The sequence below is a fragment of the Phoca vitulina genome, unplaced genomic scaffold (genome assembly GCF_004348235.1).
Source record: "Phoca vitulina isolate PV1807 unplaced genomic scaffold, GSC_HSeal_1.0 scaffold49, whole genome shotgun sequence".
Taxonomy (NCBI): domain Eukaryota; kingdom Metazoa; phylum Chordata; class Mammalia; order Carnivora; family Phocidae; genus Phoca; species Phoca vitulina.
In genome coordinates this window covers 4,608,596-4,629,363 of record NW_022589752.1, presented here as the reverse complement: position 1 = coordinate 4,629,363, position 20,768 = coordinate 4,608,596, and the positions used below count along the sequence as shown (strand labels likewise).

Genomic DNA, 20,768 nt, shown 5'->3' with positions numbered 1-20,768 from the left:
ATGAACTATTGGGACTTCATCAAGATAAACAGCTTTTGCACAGCAAAGGAAGCAGTCAACAAAACCAAAAGACGACCAACAGAATGGGAGAAGATATTTGCAAATGACATATCAGATAAAGGGCTAGTATCCAAAATCTATAAAGAACTTATCAAACTCAACACCCAAAGAATAAATAATCCAATCAAGAAGTGGGCAGAAGACATGAACAGACATTTTTGCAAAGAAGACATCCAAATCGCTGACAGACACATGAAAAAGTGCTCAACATCGCTCGGCATCAGGGAAATCCAAATCAAAACCTCAATGAGATACCACCTCACACCAGTCAGAATGGCTAAAATTAATAAGCCAGGAAATGACAGATGTTGGCAAGGATGCAGAGAAAGGGGAACCCTCCTACACTGTTGGTGGGGATGCAAGCTGGTGCAGCCACTCTGGAAAACAATATGGAGGTTCCTCAAAAAGTTGAAAATAGAGCTACCGTACGACCCAGCAATTGCACTACCGGGTATTTACCCCAAAGATACAAATGTAGTGATCTGAAGGGGTACTTGTACTCCAATGTTTATAGCAGCAATGTCCACAATAACCAAACTATGGAAAGAGCCAAGATATGTCCATCAACAGATGAATGGATAAAGAAGATGTGGTATATATATATATATATATATATATATATAAATATATATATGTGTGTGTATATATATATTAACACACAAACCAAACACAAAAAAAGGGAATTTTTTCCAGCCATCAAAAAAAAAAAACACCCCGAAATCTTGCCATTTGCAACGACGTGAGTGGAACTAGAGGGTATTATGCTAAGCGAAATAAGTCAATCAGAGAAAGACATGTGTCATATGATCTTACTGATATGAGGAATTCTTAATCTCAGGAAGCAAACTGAGGGTTGCTGGAGTGGTATGGGGTGGGAGGGCTGGGGTGGCTGGGTGATAGACATTGGGGAGGGTATGTGCTATGGTGAGTGCTGTGAATTGTGTAAGACTGTTGAATCACAGACCTGTACCTCTGAAACAAATAATACATTATATGTTAAAAAAAAAAAAAAAGAAGATAGTAGGAAGGGAAAAATGAAGGGGGGGAAATCAGAGGGGGAGACGAACCGTGAGAGACTATGGACTCTGAGAAACAAACTGAGGGTTCTAGAGGGGAGGGGAGTGGTGGGATGGGTTAGCCTGGTGATGGGTATTAAAGAGGGTACGTACTGAATGGAGCACTGGGTGTTTTATGTAAACAATGAATCATGGAACACTACATCAAAAACTAATGATGTAATGTATGGTGGTTAACATAACATAATAAAATTAAAAAAATTTAAAAATCAGTGATCAGAGCTTACCATATTATGATAAGTAAATATTTTTCCCTCTATAACCATTAGAGACAAAGATGTAGTGTGATGATATTGAGACTTTTCTAATTTCCTAACCAGGAACGTCTAATGGATCTTCCTTCACGTGTGTCTTGCTTTATTCTCTTCTTCAGGTTCATACTCAGTTGCCATGATTTCTTGTATTCACATTGACATTTTCTTGGATTCCTTTCTCTCTCTCTCTTTTTTTGTGTGTGTGTGTGATTTTCATAGTGGGTTTACAGAAAAAATTCTCAGATTTACATGTTCTGAAATGTTTTTATTCAGGTATCACTTGTGATCTTCAGTTTAGATGGGTATAAACTCCTAATTTCAAAATTTGTTGTCCATTAGTTCTTAAACATATTATTCTACAGATTCTAGCATACAGTATTGATGGTGAGAAGTTTGGTGCCCGTCTCTTTTCTATAGGAATCCTACTTTTTCTCTTGGCTGTTGGCATTTCTATTAGTTTTGTAGGGCAACCATAACAAATTTCCTGAACGAGGTGGCTTACAATAATAGAAATTTTCTACTTCACAATTTTGGAGGCTAGAAGTCTGTAATCAAGGTGTCAGTGGCCCCATACTCTCTGAGACCCCATGCTTTTCTCTTCACTTCCGGTGTTTGCTGGCAGTCCTTGGCATTCCTTGACTTGAAGCTGAGTAAATCCTGTCTCTGCCTTGATCTTCACATGGTGTTCTTCCCTCTGTGTGTCTCTGCTTCCCTTACCCCTTTCTTATAAGGACACCAGTTGTATTGGATAAGGGCCCACCCTAATTTAGTATGACCTCATCTTAACTTGAATACATTTGCAAAGACCATATTTCCAAATAAGGTCACATTCACAGGTATCTATGATTTAGACTTGAACATATATTTTTGGTGGCACGACTCAACCCATGATAGCATTGTCTGTTTTTACCAGAATATGGTCAATATGCTTATTTAATCCTGTTTTATACACAGTGGGTCCTTTCAGTTTGAAGACACACATCTTTCTTCAGATCAAGTAAATTGTTGTTTATTATTTTCTTAATAATTTCTTCCCTTCCATTGTCTCTGATCTTTCTTTCTGAAACTTATATATTTTAGATATTTGACTTCCTGGATGACTCTTTCTCTTTCATATTCTCTCTCTTTCATACTCCTTTTTGATCTTTTATGCTTTATGTTCTAGAAGATTCTTTGACTTTCCCAGATTATCAACTTGGTCTTTATTCTTATCCTTTTCTTTTTCAGCCATTTTGAAATGTTTATTTGTGCAATTATATTTTAATTTCCAAAATTTCTTTCTTTTTCTGATTTTGGGGGAGTTTGGGGGGAGTAGTATATACCCACATTTTCTGAGGATGATAATCAGATTATTTAAATATTTTCTGTTCTTCCCTGAATCATTTCTGTTTTCACTGGGGCCAGTTATTCTTAATGCTTTTAGTTTCCCCTATGATTCTTGGTGGTGTGTTCATGGTTATAAAGGTCTGTAATGACTGCATTGGATCCACAGCAGTTTTGAGGGTCTGTTTCTCTACTAGCATTCTTGTATAAATGACATATCTGACCCAGAGTTCTGGGTGAGGGGCTGAATAAATGATATACAGGCTTTCCTTTGGGGTGTGTGTGTGTGTGTGAAGCAGAAGACCAGCTGAGAATACTAACAAGTGTTATAATATGAGAGCTTTGCTCTGGGGTTAGAGTCTTGAATATTTTTTCTTTCTGCTGGAGCTGCTTCTTCTCTCTTCCCTCTTCTACTTCTTATTTGATGAAGATCTCTGGAGTTACTTCAAGCTCTATTCTGCTTCTCTGTCAAGTCCTGACACCTTCATTTGGCATTCTCTCCAGGTAGGTATTTCACTTCCATGAGAGTTCCTTTCTATAATTCCCTAACTTTATCCTCTGGATAAAAACTGCTGTTGCTAATTGCTCTGTTTATGCTAGTCAGAGTGGGGAGGACCTTAACTTCCCAGCTATGCACATGCTGTTCTTTAATGAGTTGCCCAGATAATTCCCCTACCCCCCATTACCACTCTTGGTGTTGGTTGACTCTCTTCTAAGGAAGACCTTTTCTAACTCTTATCTCTTATAGAGCAATGTCTGTCCTCTTCCTTCTCTGATAGACTAATCCTGTCTTCACTCTGCTTGCAAAAATGCCTCAACGTTTTTGTTTTCCTTATGGCAAGCATTCTCATTTTTTCAGTACTATGATATAAGTCTGATAAAATATATGTTTCAGTGAATTTGGGGAAGAAGGACATGTACAATGTGCCCTCTTCAAATACAGATTTTTTATACTATTCAAGTTTTTATTTCTTCTCTCAGCTGTTTTGCTACCTGAAATTTTGTGTGTGCATATGTGTGTGCATACACACATACACATCAATTATACTAATTAATAGACAGGCAGGATTTTATCATGTGTTTTCTGTCTGCTTTCTTATTTTTCTTGGCAGCTGGGAAAACACAAATTCACATGGCTGTTTTACACTGTTTTCTATATTGATGCTGTATGAAGTGAATTTCAAACATTAATCATCAAGAATCAAATAAGGTCTTGAATGTTTAATGAGCTCACCTTAATAATTGGTCTTAAGAATTGAAATGCTTTCAGGTTAAAAGCTTTAGTAGTTATAGAAAACAATTAATGGCAGAGTTTAAAGATTTGATTTTTTTCTGTTTTATTGAGATATAAGTGACATATAACATTGTATTAATTTAAGGTGTACAACATAATAACTTGATATATGCATATATAGCAAAATGATTACCACAATAAATTTAGTTAACATCCATCACCTCACATAGTTACAATTTTTTTCTTGTGGTGAGAACTTTTAATATTTATTCTCTTAGCAAATTTCAAATAGATGATACAGGATTGTTAAGTATAGTCACCATACTGGTCATTACATCACAGAAGTTATGGTTTTTCTTTTTTCTTTTTTCTGTTTATAAGATTATTTCAGTAATGTGTAAGAAGCTGTAGTCATAGTAAGAGAAAAATATTTTAATTCTTTCTTTTTCAGCAAAGAATCGTGGGATTGCCATTCCGGTGGATTTGGACAGCCAAGTTAATACCCTTTTCCTGAAGAGCCATTCCAATATGGTGCAGAGAGCAGCCATGGGTTGGAGATTATCCGCTCGCTCTGGACCACGCTTCAAGGAGGCTCTTGGAGGGCCTGCTTGGGATTATAGAAATATTATTGAAAAGTTACAGGTACAATGAGTATGCAATGGCTTACCATTTTCTAAATTATAATTTTTAATATATGTAGTAACACAAATAGAATATGGTTAAAAACATCAAGTTCTAGTTGGGGACCAGGCTTTACTTTACAATTCCCTACCAATATTACTCTTTTTAAAAGCATGGCTTCCAGGTAAAAGTTGTTATTTTTAGTGATTATGTATTATCTAATACATACTGGGTCTTAATATCAATGGGTCTTAATATCAAATGGGTCTTAATATCAAAATAATACTCAATAAAACTTGGAAAAATAGGTGTTGGGAAAATTGGACAGCTACATGCAGAAGAATGAAACTGGACCATTTCCTTACACCACACACAAAAATAGACTCCAAATGGTTGAAAGACCTCAATGTGAGACAGGAGTCCATCAAAATCCTAAAGGAGAACATAGGCAGCAACCTCTTCGACCTCAGCCACAGCAACTTCTTCCTAGAAACATCGCCAAAGGCAAGGGAAGCAAGGGCAAAAATGAACTATTGGGACTTCATCAAGATAAAAAGCTTTTGCAAAGCAAAGGAAACAGTCAACAAAACCAAAAGACGACCAACAGAATGGGAGAAGATATTTGCAAATGACATACCAGATAAAGGGCTAGTATCCAAAATCTATAAAGAACTTATCAAACTCAACACCCAAAGAACAAAGAATCCAGTCAAGAAATGGGCAGAAGACATGAACAGACATTTTTCCAAAGAAGACATCCAAATGGCCAACAGACACATGAAAAAGTGCTCCCCATCGCTCGGCATCAGGGAAATCCAAATCAAAACCTCAATGAGATACCACCTCACACCAGTCAGAATGGCTAAAATTAACAAGTCAGGAAATGACAGATGTTGGCGGGGTTGCGGAGAAAGGGGATTCCTACACTGTTGGTGGGAATGCAAGCTGGTGCAGCCACTCTGGAAAACAGTATGGAGGTTCCTCAAAAAGTTTAAAATAGAGCTACCATATGATCCAGCAATTGCACTACTGGGTATTTACCCAAAGATACAAAAGTAGGGATCCGAAAGGGTACGTGCACCCCAATGTTTATAGCAGCAATGTCCACAATAGCCAAACTGTGGAAAGAGCCAAGATGTTCATCGACAGATGAATGGATAAAGAAGAAGTGGTATATATATACAATGGAATATTATGCAGCCATCAAAAGGAATGAGATCTTGCCATTTGCAACGACGTGGATGGAACTGGAGGGTATTATGCTGAGCGAAATAAGTCAAACAGAGAAAGACATGTATCATATGACCTCACTGATATGAGGAATTCTTAATCTCAGGAAACAAACTGAGGGTTGCTGGAGTGGGGGGTGGGGTGGGAGGGATGGGGTGACTGGGTGATAGACACTGGGGAGGGTATGTGCTCTGGTAAGTGCTGTGAATTGTGCAAAACTGTTGAATCTCAGATCTGTACCTCTGAAACAAATAATGCAATATATGTTAAGGAAAAAAAAAAAGAAGATAGCAGGAGGGGAAGAATGAAGGGGGGGAAATCGGAGGGGTAGACGAACCATGAGAGACGATGGACTCTGAAAAACAAACTGACAGTTCTAGAGGGGAGGGTGGTGGGAGGATGGGTTAGCCTGGGGATGGGTATTGAGGAGGGCACGTTCTGCATGGAGGACTGGGTGTTATGCACAAACAATGAATCATGGAACACTACATCTAAAACTAATGATGTAATGTATGGGGATTAACATAACAATAAAAAATTTTAAAAAAACTTGGAAAAATAAGTTACCATAAATTCTCATGTAATAAATTAAATATTCATAACCTTGCTTCAGTTTATCTCTCAGTATTCTCTTATATACTTTTGGTGAAAATGGTGTAAGCACCATTATTTGCATAGTATCCCAATCCTGTGTTTGGCCTGGATTCTGGAACATCAAGTAAAGAGAGACATTGTATTTGTCTGCTCAGGCTGCCATCACAAAATACCATAGACTAGGTGGTTTAACCAACAGCAAATTATTTTATCACAGTTCTGGAGATAGAAGCCCAAGATCCCTCTCCTTGGCTTGCAGGTGGCTACCTTGTCACTGTGTCCTCATATGGTCCTTCCTCTGTACACATATGTGTCTGTATCCTTATTGCCTCTTCTTATAAGGACACCAGTCATATTGGATGAGAGCTGCCCATATGAATTCATTTTACCTTAATTATGTCTTTAAAGGCCCTATCTACACATATAGTCACATTCTGAAGTACTTCAACATATGAGTTTTGTTAGGGAGACACAATTCAACCCATAACAGAAATCTTCCCACCCACATAATTGTAGACAATTTCATGGAGTGAATTAGGGTATGGTTTGAGGAAATTGTTTGGCTTGGAGAATAGTCAAAACATGAACTGGAATAAATATTGCAAGAGGTTACATGTAGAATAATTGGTGGAGGTTCAGAATTTTAATAGCTGAGTGTTATGTGTGATTAAAAAGACAAGTTAGACTCGGTCTGAAAAACTTGAAGGTTAAAAGTCATTGAAAATTATTAAACAGTTACTGGTTTGCAGGAAAGAGTTATCAGGAAGAGACTAGAAGAGAACAGACTAGTTAAGAATCACTAAATATGTGGGGTACATCGGTGGCTCAGTCAGTTAAGCGTCTGACCCCTGATTTTCACTCAGGTCATGATCTCAGGGTTTTGAGATTGAGCGCTGTGCTGGATGTGGAGCCTGCTTAAGATTCTCTCTCCCTCTGCCCCTCCCCACCTTTTCTCTCTAAAAAAAAAAAGAAAGAAAGAAAAGAATCACTAAATATCTCAGCCAGGTGGCAGTATGAATGAATTGAAGAAACAGGGCTTATATCAATAATGAAGGCAGGGTCAACAGACCTGCCTTGGGTGGAGAGAGGGAGAGAGAGGCGTTTAAGAGGCACTGATGATTGGAGACTAGGTGCTATTATTAAGATGTTTTATTGTAGGAGAGAAGGAGAGACTACAGTAGAAGGAGGTTGTCCATGGTCATTGCTAATATGCTGAATCACATTAACAGGCTATTAAATGTATTGGAAGTTAAGTCTATATTTGGAGTTATTATTTGGAGCAAGGACAGTGGATGGTGTTGCTAAAAGGGAGAATATAGTGATAGGAAAAACAAAGAACATCTTGTAAGAGGCCAGGAATGGCAGAATGGCTTAATAAGAGATACAAATGGTAGGGTCAGAAAGAAGAGGAGTCAGGTTTATGAGCAAAAAGAGTAGAACATTTCAGAGGAGAGATGGATAGAAGTGTTAGCCAGTGTATAGAGAGGACATGCGTTGTTTCACTCATTAAATAAATACGTCTTTAGTAAAAAACTCAATGCCAGCTACTGTGTGCTAGAGATAGAGCCGTGAGCCCTATGCTCTCATGGAAGATACATTCTCACCCATTAGATGAATGATATAATGTTAGGTAATTGAAACTACTATGAATAAAATAAAGCACGGTAATGACATGGTGAAGACATACTGGGAGAATGATCTTATAGTAGACACCTCTGTTGAGGTGACATTTGAGTTGAGACCTGAATAAGGGAGAGGAATAATCTATTCAAAGATTTGAGGACAGAGATTTTTATTAGGAGGGAATAGTAAATGCAAAGGTACTTAGGCAGGAATGAAGCTGGTGGGTTTGAGGAGCCAAGAGAAGCCCATTGGGGTAAGAGTATAGTGAGAAAGGAGGAGAGGATTATGAAAGTAGGAGCCAGATCATGTAGAGACTTGCATGGTAAGGCATTTGGATTTTATTCTAAGTGAGATGGCAACTCATTGGAGATTTTCAGTAGAGGATAATCATGACTTGGTTTGCTTTTTAAAAGGTCACTGGATTTTGAGTGATGAGTGGATTATAGGGTCCAGATATAGAAGCAGTGACTCTTTTGCATTAATTCAGGCAAAAGATGATGGCAGCTTGGCTTACGGGGGTAGCAGTTGTAGTGAAGAGAAGGAGATGAATTTTGGATATATTTGGTTGTAGGGCCAACAGGACTTGGTAGATGGGTGGATGAGTTGTGGGGGGTTGGAAAGGAGAATAGAGGATATGATATGATTGAATCATTTGCTAAGATAGGGAAGAATGGAGAATTGTAATTAGGAATTCTGTGTGTGAGATTTTAAGTTTGAGATGTCTATTTAGATATCCATGTGGGTATGTCAAACAGGCAGTTGGATATATGAGTCCAGAGTGGTTTGGAAAGATGTCCATGCAGGAAATATAAATGGGGAATGTTCCAGCATATATATAATATTAAAACCATGGACTTGAATGAGATTTCTCACAAGAAAGGACCAGGAGCTCCTGGGAGTTGGCGAAGGAATGGTCAGGACATAGGTGGAAAATAGAGAAAGTATGATGTTACGAAAGCCAAGAGGAGAGCAGGAAGGGTTTGACAGAATAGAAACAAGTGTGTAAAATGCTTAGCAGTGGTTGGGTAAGATGAAGGCAGCAAAGTAACCACTGGATTTGTTAATAGGGTGATGATTGCAACTAACTGTTACTCAACAGTAATGATTACAAACATTTATTGAGGAATAATAAGTGGCCAGTATGTGTTAGAGGCTGTCCTGTGAACTTACCTTTAATCCTCACAGCAAACCCATGTGAGTGTGAGTATCATTATCCTGACTTTTCACATGGGGAAATAACAAGTTAGAGATTACATAATTGGCCTGTGATCAAAATAAAAGCTGAAGGCAGAATTCACATCATAGGAGCCTGAACATAATTTGTTTGGTAAATGAAATGAAGATAGGTAGTCTGAAAAAATAGATACATTTTATTAAATATGGTCATAAATTTGATAAGCATATTCTCTTCCCACATTATAGAATATCTAGTTTCCAATTTGCATTATTGCCTTCCTGATAGTCTCTTTTAACTGTCATCAGAAATTTCTCAGCTTATTAGAATAGTTGAAGTAGAAATGATCACTTTTGCTGAGAAGGGAAGAAAGAGTTAAACAGGAGTTACCTCTGAATCTAGCCACAAGAAATCAAGAGAGGTGGTGGTACCCCATCTGTGTTGCCGTAGCTGAAAGTAACAAGCGATTGGCAATCAGTTTTCTGCTGAACAAAATATGTCATAGGTATGGGTGAATAAAATATTGCTTTAGGTGAGAAGATTTTTTTTTGGTCTTTTAACATAGTTATTTTAAAAACAGAAAGGGAATGCTTTAGTCATTAAAGAATGTTCAGTAAATTGTCATGGCCCACAGACCATTTTAGAAACATGTCAGTGAGAATGCTTCAGCTATAATTAACACAATTTTAATGAAAAGTGGCTTAAACAATTAAAAACATGTCATTTCACATAGCAAGGAATCTGGAGTTGGGACTCTTCTCAAATTGGTTAATTTAGTAGCTCAAGAGAGCAGGGCCCTAACACTGTTGGTCTATTGGCTTTCAGCCTGAGGCTGGTCTCCAAAAGTCATATGGGGGCTGCCTCACATTTTGGGTTCACATGCTTAAGCTGTCTTGAGAGCCATAGGTAGTTTCAAAAGAGTCCGCCCCTGCCTCCCCTAACACACACCACTGCCTGCTCAGCTAACGTCAACCGATGTCCTATTAGCTAGGACGGTGTCACATAATCATGTCTAGACTAATCACTGGCAGTGGAACTGGAATGACCATGACTGGCTTAAACTAATCAACCGTGACCCCAGCCTGAGGGGGCTTATACCCTGAGGATGTTGCTGCCTACTTGAGAAACAACATGGGGATCCTATTAGTAAGGAGAAGGATGGAGAAAGGCTGTTGGGTAGGTGACCAATAATGTCTATCAAAAAGATGTAATTTGAAATAGTATTAAATGTCATCAAACCCTTGTGAAGTGCTAATACTCCTTCAAAGAATATATCGAGGAATTTCTCCAGTGGAAGATACGGTTAGTTCCAGATGACCAGAAATACATATGGAATCTTTAAGCTGTTCCTCAAGCATACCCCAATTTATTCTGATTTGCTGAATACCTATCGTGTCTCCATTAAAATCCTAGATACTGCAGGGCTTGTAACAGTGGCTTCACTCACTTTTCCCCTTGTATAAATATCCTTAGAAATCATATACCTACCCACCCCTCTCTTATCTTATAAATGAAAAAGGTGACCAAAGCAATATTCATACAGACAACCAGACTATACTTTAAGCACAGACCTTTGATGCCACGGGAAGGTAGGGTACATCTCTGAAATTCCCACGTCTTATTTCTGGTTAGTATTCTTAGACTTGTCATATCTTCAAATGATGAAATCTGACTTAGGTCTTCATGTGGGTTCCCTTGTGCTTTATTCCTTAGGATGTAGTGGCCTCGTTGGAACAACAGTTCAGCCCAATGATGCAGGCTGAATTCTCAGTGTTGGTTGATGTGTTGTACAGTCCAGAACTACTGTTCCCCGAGGGGAGTGATGCAAGAATAAGATGTGGTGCTTTCATGTCCAAGTAAGTGGGTACAATCTGAGATTCTGCTAGTGTTACCAAGCCGAGATGGCCTCTAATACATTCCCGCTTTTTACTCTGCTGGTACATGACAGTCCACAGAATATGTGAAAGATCTAAAATCCATGTTAAAATACACTTTCAAAATCATTAATTTGAGTCAATTGAAATTTTATTTTGGTGAAGGTCAAGTTATATTTTACTAAAGTTTACTGAAAATAAAACGTCATTATTGGGCATGAAATATCACATGAAATAAGTTCTCATTCCTCTCTATTCCTCTCTATTCCCACACACAGTATGTGGTGTGACCTTCAAAAAGATTCTTGTTTAAAGTCACTTATTTTCATTAACATAATGGAAAGAAGGGGAAACTAGCATTTACTGAGGTCTTGCTGTGTGTGTTATTGTCCTCCATGTGCTTACCTCTTGAATCTATCTGCACCAACACTCTGTGAGATTGAGGACTCAGCCTCATTTTAGTGGTGGGAAGGCTGAGGCATGCTTTAGATGAAGAGCTATGACGTCTCCACACAGCCCTCTGCCATGCCGCCTTGATCAGCCTCATCTGCAGCCTCTCATCTACTTATTTCCCTCAGAAGATTTGAGTTGCGAGAGAAAGTGTAACTAGCTCCAGAAAAAAAGAGCCATGTCTTAATGTGAGGGCACTCATTGAGTGATTCATTCAAGATGGCCAGTCAGAGGTACTTGCTAACCCCTTGACCATATCTATCACAGCTAATTCCTACATGGTTGAGGATATTGCTAAAACCCCCTCCATTGACTGTGATGCACTTGAGGTAAAAATGGAAGGACTGGGGGACACAAGAAGTGTGTTCCTTCCTTTTACCAGTTAAAGCTGGGATTTGTGGAGAGAAAACAAGATATGGGATGAGAAGAACTGACTGCAGGAATCATTTTGAAGAATAGGCAGGGTTTCTGTATTATAGCCAGAATCATGGATTCTTGGCTCTAGACCCACTATGTCCTATAGGGACTAGGAAGAATGTGTTCGTCTGGACACTTGCCAGTCTTCTGATAAGAATTTTTAAGTGAGGAGGTCCAGTGTATCTGCAAAACTGATAACCATGGAAGCCATTAGAAAAAAAAATTAAGTAGAGGTATTCACTAGTAATAGGGCCTTTGAGAAATATCCTTTACCTCCTGTGAATGTATATCAATGCATAGAATGTGAATTAAAAAGCGGGTAGTAATCGAGAATTGTAAGTCCAGGAAATTATTATGATACTATAGATGTGTCCCAGAGACTTGATAGTCTAGGACAGGGGCTGGCGAACCCTGGCCTTCGGGGTAAATTGGTCCTTTTGATGATTTTTGCGAATAAAGTTTTATTGAAACACAGCTACACACTTTGATTCACATGTTGTCTGTGGCTATTATAGTATTGTCATCTAGTTGCCACAGAGATTTTGTGGCCTAACAAGCCCAAAATGTTTATTCTTTGGCTCTTTAGAAAAAAAGTTTGCTGCTTCAATGTCAAGAATTAGGCTGTCAGTATGGTAGTTACTAGCTACACATAGCTTTTTAAGTTAAAATTTAAATTAATAAAAATATATAAAGAAAATATTCAGTTCCTGTCACATTTGCCACATTTTAAGTGCTTAATAGCCATATGTGGCTAGTGGCCAACAAATTTGATAGCACAGATAGAGAATGTCTCAATTATTGCAGAAAAAGTTATGTTGGATTTCACCGGTCGAGAACTTAAAGATGTAGGTCTATGTAAAGATGACATAGAGTGACTCACAATGCCAAGAAAATATTGGCCTGAGCTGAACATGTGCTAAAAGCAAATCTGTTGCAACACCAGGTACCGAAAAGGAGAGAAACGGAGCAATATAATAGTAGGAACATATTACAGATACTACACTCAGATGGAAAAAAAAGATGTCACATACTTTTGTGGTTAGAGAAGAGATTTTTGTGCTATTATGATTGTAGTATGGCCAGTGACTCAAGAATGTCTGTTTTCTGCTCTAATGCTTTTCCTACTCCTTCCCTAACTCTGTGAAGAACCAAGGGTTTTATTTGCAGGGATGTCTAAGAAAGTTAGAATCCAACTTTATTAATAGCTATGCAAGGGGCCCTGTATTACTGTGCAGAGCTCTCTGGTAAAGCTTAGCTGGAGAAGAGAGCTTAGGTCCAAGGCCTTCGTGGGGCCTCCGACTTCCTCAAATGAATTTAATTCTTGGAACTTGTTGACTCAGATGGGTCTGCTGGAGAATGTAAGGGGTAGATCCCAGGAAAGATCCCAAATTCCCATATCTACTTTGTCACATAAATTGAGACAGAAGAGAATAAAGAGAGAATAAGTCAATGTGGGTGTTAACCTTTAAGACGTCTGGTTACAATCTATTCAAATTAACACTCACTCCTCCCTTATGAAGGATAATCTCATAGTTTATCAAACTGTGGGATGTGATTCATTAATGGGTTTAAAAGTTAATTTAGGGAGCAGAGGCAACCATAAAAAATGAATTAAAAAATATAAAATATCAGAGTGCATCTCATATATAACTTTTGTGTTAGTTTAATACACTACACACATGTACTTATATGGTGCATTTTTTCGTGAAACTTATTTTTTCCTTAGATCATAGAAAGCAATATTAGAAGGCCACAGACTTTATTTTTATTTATTTATTTATTTTTAATTTAATTTTATTATGTTATGTTAATCACCATACATTACATCATTAGTTTTTGATGTAGAAGGCCACAGATTTTACTCAACCAGACATTATGTAATGGATGAATACTTTGTATAAATTCCTAGCAAATGGTATTCACCCTTATGCTTGATGTTTTCAAATGGTTGGTGAATGAAATATTTATCTAAAGAAAAGTTAAAGAAAATTAAAATAGCCTGAGAGAAAAAAAAAAAAATCAAAGGAAATTTACGATGCCCACCAAAACTATGTTCATGCATTCAAGGACTACCACACAAAAGAAAGGACAAAACAGCAGAAGTTTCAGGACGGCAGGTGTTTTCCTTGCAAGGAGAACTTGAGAACAATTATTCTGCCTGCTGAACCTGATCACATGTCTGAAAGGAAATCACTGTTCCTTCCTTCACTGTGTGCCACTCCTTCAGCATGGCCTGGGTATCATTTAAAAGTATCCCTGTCCGTTCACTCACCCTGTCCATAAATTTCAGGTGTCTGTCATCTGCCCTTCCTCTTCTTCTTCCATTTCTGATTTGTCATTACTTACCAAGTCCTGGCTATTTTATTTCTATATTGCTTCTTGTAGATTACCCCATCACATGCCCTGTGCATCCCTTGCTTTGTTCTTACTCTTCCATGTTATCTTTCACATGTAGGCAGGGTCATTCAGGTCCTTTAAAACAGAGGTCCCCTATTTTCTATAGCGTACATTCCAGACTCTTTAGCGTAATATTGCCCGTTCCTTCTGTTCAGATTGCATGTCTTATCCTCTCTTCTTTTATGTCTTCACGTGTCAGCTGGAGATGGAGTATTTATCATTTCCTGGACAGGAAGGTCAGCTTTCTGCCTCTGCCCTTTGTTCATATTGTTCCCTTTTAAAGGACGCCTTCTCTCTCCACCTTTTCCTGCCAGGTGAAATCTTCATCGTTAAAAGTTATCTCTTCACTGGAACCTTTTATCAGCCCTAGGAAACTTCCCCAAAGAATGTAGTAGTTTCTTTGTCTAGTTTATGGCATTTGCCGTTACCTGTGTTGAAACACTTACCATATCACATAAGAGGTGGCTGAGTGGGGACTCTCTTCACAGTAACTCTGGGACTCAAGAGATTAGTAAATGGGTCATGTCACCACAGAATGGTGCTTCACAATCTTGGCTCTGTGGTCAGATGGACATGGGTCTATTTCCAGATCCCACCACTCAATGATTGTGTCACTACAGGCAAGTTGCTTTATGTCTCTGGCCCTCTGTTTTCTCATGAGCCACGTAATAGAACCTGTGGCATTGGCTTGTTGGGAGGATGAATTGAGAGAATCCATGGGTAGTCCTAGGACTTCACCTTGACACCTGATAAGGTCTGACTAGTCATTTTCTAGTGAAAGCTCACTTTTCCTGAGGGTTATGTCCCATGGTGCTCCTGTTATGTCACTGAAATGGGGCCATTCCATTATGTTTGACATCATTCTGTTTTTCTAGGAAGACATGTCTCACAGGGTCATTGTGAGAACTAGCTTTTTCAGAGTTATATATGATAAGCTATGCATTCTGATTATAAACATTTTACTTGATTTTGAGTTCTTGAGGATGGTATATAACTATGATCCTCAAACTTTTCTTCTGACAGAATACCAGTGCAAAGGTTATCACTATAAAATTAGAATTTTTGCCCACATTATAGTAAAAATAGTACATGGCTAGACTGTCTTGATGTTACTTTGTTGTGGTGGTTTTTTGCTTCTGATCACAAAACTGCCTGTTTCTACCAAGCCCTAGTAGTGAAAAATAGCACATTATTATTATTATTAACAGAAACTGGAAAACAGCCCATTGTGCTAAGGTTGCAGTGTTGTATACTGCTACTGAACCTATATAATTAAGGTAATATAGTCTATAGAAAATAATATAGTATAACATAATATAATAAAATGTAATTTGCTGCAAATATTCCCGTTTCTCTACTAGTAAAGTTGGCTTAGTTCATATGATGGGATTAAAGATAATCAGTGTCTCATTGTCTTTTAGAGCATTGTGTCCCACTAAAAGTATGCTACTTGAATAAATTTAAAAGCACTGAGATATACTGCCTGTAAAGCAAAGGATGTTTTATAATACAAAGTCTGTGAGCTGAAGTGTAATTTTAAAAGTTTTGAAAATAGGTATCATGTTTACTTCATATTCTCAAATAATAATGTGACTCTTTCCCCTCTAGTATATGATGTTAGTATACAGACTGAAGAGAAAGCACTGTTGTATTTAAGACTTAATATTCTGCTTTAAGGTTGATTAATCATACAAAGAAACTAATGGAGAAAGAAGAAAAGCTGTGCATTAAAATTCTTCAGACTTTACGAGAAATGCTAGAGAAGAAAGACAGCTTTGTGGAAGAGGTATATATTTTTAATTTTTAGTATTTGAAAATAAAGTAGAATTTCTAGTATGCCATAACCAATGAATTACGTGGGCTATGAGATGATTGCTTATATTACATTCTGATGGCATACGTACTTAGATGAATTAGATAATTTGTTTGTTTGGTATTCATCTTTCATGTCTGCTTTGAATTGAGAAAAAACTAAGATTAGAATGGCCCAAGTATTTGGCTCATTTGTTTTATTATATTTTATCTTCAATATGTGTATTTTCTCATATAGACCAAATGATTTTTTTTTTTACAATGAACAACTGAGATTCATTATTAAAATTCTGTATAAAGTTCTGCTGCATATTAAAATGGTCTATGCGTTTGGGCATATGTTGATCTTTTATTGTAAATATATGTCACTTTTGTTTTCTATAATATTATGCCATGTATTATAAAATAATAATATTTTTTTGTAAGTGGAATAGTAAGTTTCTATTCTTACCTATATTAATTTAAGTATTGATTTTCAGGGAATATAACTTATAGATAATAATTGTCATTCTGTTACTAAAAATGACAGCTCAGGTGCTCATTAAGATAGAGCTAGCAGCATGTCTAATACCCAAGGTGATACACTTAAATATAAAATATAAATCCAGTGAGGTGGGGTTTTTTTGTTTTTTGTTTTTTGTTTTTTTTAGCTAGCTACCTATACTTATATGTTAGGTAGCAAACAAAATTTGTACCATGTTCCTTAATAACTTTTTGGTCTGATTCTGTAAGTACTAATCATCTGATATGTTTAAAATAGGAAGAATTTTATTTATTAATTTATGTATATGCTATCTAATTCCAAAAAGATCATATTGTCAGGGTTGTTTTTTTTTTAATTTAATCTTGTAGAAAAGAAATGCAATGGAATCTTGGATATTAATAGAAGGGGCATAACTTCAAACTACTCCATTTGAATCAGATGCTTGCTTTATAATCAAAATGACTTTTGCTTTGCATTAGTTCTCTTCATCATTTAAACTATGTTTGGGAAGCACATTACAGAAATAAAGGTGGTCAGTGCAATTTTGGCAAATGTTTCTATGACACAATGTTTCTAGGACTCAAGAAAAATGCTTATAAGTCTGAGTATTTGGTACGCTTGTAAAAAATAGTCAATTTCAGACTTTATTGTTTTCTTTCTCTGGTTCTTTAAATACTGCTATAGCTGGTTTGATTTTGATTAAAGTACTAGATCCTAAAATAGAAAAATGGGGTCAATATAAATTTTGACAGAAGAGTGAGGTTTACAGTAATAGTAACTTGTGCTTAACAGGAGATACGTAAGAGTTCCGATTTTATATAACAGATTATTATGGAACAGCTCTAAAGAAAATAAGAAAGAAATAAAGTAAGATTTTACTTTGAGGGGCACCTGAGTGGCTCAGTTGGTTAAGCGTCTGCCTTCGGCTCAGGTCATGATCTCAGGTCCTGGGGTCGAGCCCCACGTCAGGCTCCCTGCTCGGCGGGGAGCCTGCTTCTCTCTCTCCCTCTGCTTCTCCCTCTCCCTCTGCTGCATGCTCTCTCTCTCTCTCTCTCTCTCTCTCAAATAAATAAATAAAATCTTAAAAAAAAAAAAAGATTTTACTTTGACTAGTCAAGAGTATTAGAGTGTATCTCCCAAACCACCCTAGAATAAATCTCCTTTCCATTCCCACTGCTATCACTAGTTCAGACTCTCATTATCTCTTGCTAGAAAACTCCAGTAGTCCACCTCTCTGAGGCAGAGCTTGAAAGAAGCTAGAGCTGCTGTTTTCCAAAGTCCAAGAGGCACCATTCTCATATGATATGAGGGTGAATGGCCCCAGCAAGACATAGCCCTAAGGGAAGACTTAAGATGAGAAAGGCTAGTTGGGGTTATTCACTCAGTCACTTAACACATATACTATGAACAATATTTAATGCTGGCATTGTGCCTGGGCGATGGGGATAAGGAGAGGAATGACACAGCTTGCCAGGGGCCACTGTGAGGTACAATTCACATGCTAGTGGACTCATGGAATATAGTTTGCAGAGATCATAAGAGTCTTTCAGAAACTGTCAGGGGCTCTGCACTGCCTTGGTGTTCCAGACCCTCCATAATGTCCCCAGTGCTTTTTGCCCCCACCCTTCCTCATCCATTAGCCTCCAGAAATCTGTGCTATTGTGTGCCTGCAATGTGCCTCAGGCTAATCCTGCACCAAACCTGGCTACATTTGGAATCATGTATTGCTAAAATCCAAACAAACCTCCAAAACCCCCAGTGTTATCTTTGTGGAGGAGCTCTAATGGGTAGTACTTATCACTTGTTCCGTCCAGTGGTGATTACTTTCTCAATAGAATTACCAAAATACACTGTGCCTCCCTTTTAGGATGCTTCCGGCTATTTCTGAGTATTTAGTCCAAGCATTTATAAAGGATGTCATGGAGACCCAGAGACAGTATGTGATTTACCTGAGGTCACACAGTAAATGCCAGACCAGGACTTTACTTGGCTCAATTATTCATGTCGGGGGCAGGGGGGGAGGGGGCAGAGTGAAATGATTCACCAGTCTGGGTGAAATGGCGCTGGGTAACAGATTCAGAAACCGGCCAAAGATATTCTACAACTCATTGTGTGCTCTCAGAAAAAAAACCCTGATTATCAGTAGCAGGATTATAGGTGTCTGTGTTTTCATGATTGTATTAGTTTTCCATTTACCAAAATTTATCTTACAGTTTTGGAGGTCAAAAGCTGAAAATCAAGGTATTGGCAGGGGTATATTCTATCTGGAGACTCTAAGGGAGACTTTCTTTGCCTTTTCTAGTTTCTAGAGGCCTCCTTCATTCCTTGGCTCATGACTCGGTTCTCCATCTTCAAAGCCAGCAGGATAGCATCTTTCAACCACCCCCCCCCACACACACACACTCCATTATCACATCTCTCACTCTGACCCTTCTGCCTCCCTCTTGTAATTACAGTTATATTGGACCCACCTTGATAATCCCGTCTGTTCTCCCTATCTCAAGATTCTTCATCACACCTGCAAAGTCCTTTTGCCTTGCAAGGTCACATATTCACTGGTTCTGGTAGTTAGGGCATAGACAGAGTTGGGGTATGCCACCGTTCAATATATCACAACGATTCTTTTACTGACAGAGATGACATGGAGTATGTAGATGGAGAGTTTACTTGTGGCTGATGAAAATTGCTATGTAGGACAGTTTAAATGTGAATGAATATAACAAAAAAACATGGAGACACTTGGAATGGCATTAAGTCACAGAGGGTACCTAATATCTGGTTGTCTAATAACTGGATTTCTACCATCAACTGGTTTTCTACTGTTTGTGTTCGAAGCATTTCCAAAAGATCTCTCAGAAGTAAATCAAAACAGAGAATTCACAGCAGGTACCAGGGTTTTCCCGCACTAGCTATCCTAATACACGTTTCCCCTGCTATCCCAAAGTAGTGTTCCTATAAAACCTTTCATAGGCCAAAATGGTATAAAGCAAATAAGTGATTACCATTAATTTATATGGAAAGTGTTTATGCATTCCTAGACCTAAGATATAACCTGTCTTAGGCTTTTCTGATACCTTGGGACATCTCTTGCTAACAAATGCACAGACTAAATTGAAAGAAAGCACGGCTGCTCACAGACAGTTCAAAACTCTGGGGGCTTGGGGCGCCTGGGTGGCTCAGTCGTTAAGCGTCTGCCTTCGGCTCAGGTCATGATCCCGGGGTCCTGGGATCGAGCCCCGCATCGGGCTCCCTGCTCGGTGGGAAGCCTGCCTCTCCCTCTCCCACTCCCCCTGCTTGTGTTCCTGCTCTAGCTATCTCTCTCTCTGTCAAATAAATAAATAAAATCTTTAAAAAAATAAAAATAAAAAAAATAAAAAAAAAAAAACAACTCTGGGGGCTTGATGCTGAGACGCTGAGTGTGGTTCCAGGGGAAGGAGCTTGGGGGCGCCACTCGCTGTTTGGGGTGCTCGCTGCCTCCATCAGGGCTCTGCGGCAAAACAAATGCTGAACACCATTTTCGCTTTTTGCCTTTTTTTTTTTTTTTCTAAAGACCTTATTTATTTATTTGAGACAGAGAGAATGAGAGAGAGAGAGAGAGCACATGAGAGGGGTGAGGGTCATAGGGAGAAGCAGGCTCCCCGCCGAGCAGGGAGCCCGATGCGGGACTGGATCCAGGGACTCCAGGATCATGACCTGAGCCGAAGGCAGTCGCTCAACCAACTGAGCCACCCAGGCGCCCCTGCCTTTTTTTTTTTTATAAAAGTGAAAATCTTCAGATTTCTTTCAGTGAGCGGAAACAGGTACTAGGGTGGGTCTTCTGTAAAAACGAAGCGGTGTATCGTGAACTTTTTAAAAAGCGTGGGGATACGTTTCAGACTCCACCTATTTAAATTTAAAACCTTAAAAAATTGCCATTTACATTAATCTTCCTTTGGTTTCTAATATCAGAAGGTGTGTATGTTTGTGTAGCTGGTAAAATAAAAAAAAAATGGAGCAATGAAGCATAAATTTGCTTCATGGTTGAAACAATTTCCAACTTTAAGATCCCAGCTTTCTGATTTTGTTCGCCTTAAGTAAAATCATCATGTAACTACATTTTATCTGGTATTTAGTCAATTATTTTAAAAAACATTTACAATTTATAA

At 38.2% G+C, this 20,768-nt stretch overlaps 1 protein-coding gene across 6 annotated transcripts in view; it reads left to right on the top strand.

Moving 5' to 3' along the window:
• Nucleotides 1–20,768, top strand: part of ITPR2 (inositol 1,4,5-trisphosphate receptor type 2) — a 493,497-nt gene that overhangs the window by 260,181 nt on the left and 212,548 nt on the right. For all 6 annotated transcript variants that reach the window (XM_032432655.1, XM_032432656.1, XM_032432658.1 and 3 more), the window contains 3 exons: nucleotides 4,399–4,589; nucleotides 10,903–11,045; nucleotides 16,005–16,113. In XM_032432655.1, the coding sequence (XP_032288546.1) occupies nucleotides 4,399–4,589; nucleotides 10,903–11,045; nucleotides 16,005–16,113 (443 nt within the window). The remainder of the gene's footprint in view (nucleotides 1–4,398; nucleotides 4,590–10,902; nucleotides 11,046–16,004; nucleotides 16,114–20,768) is intronic.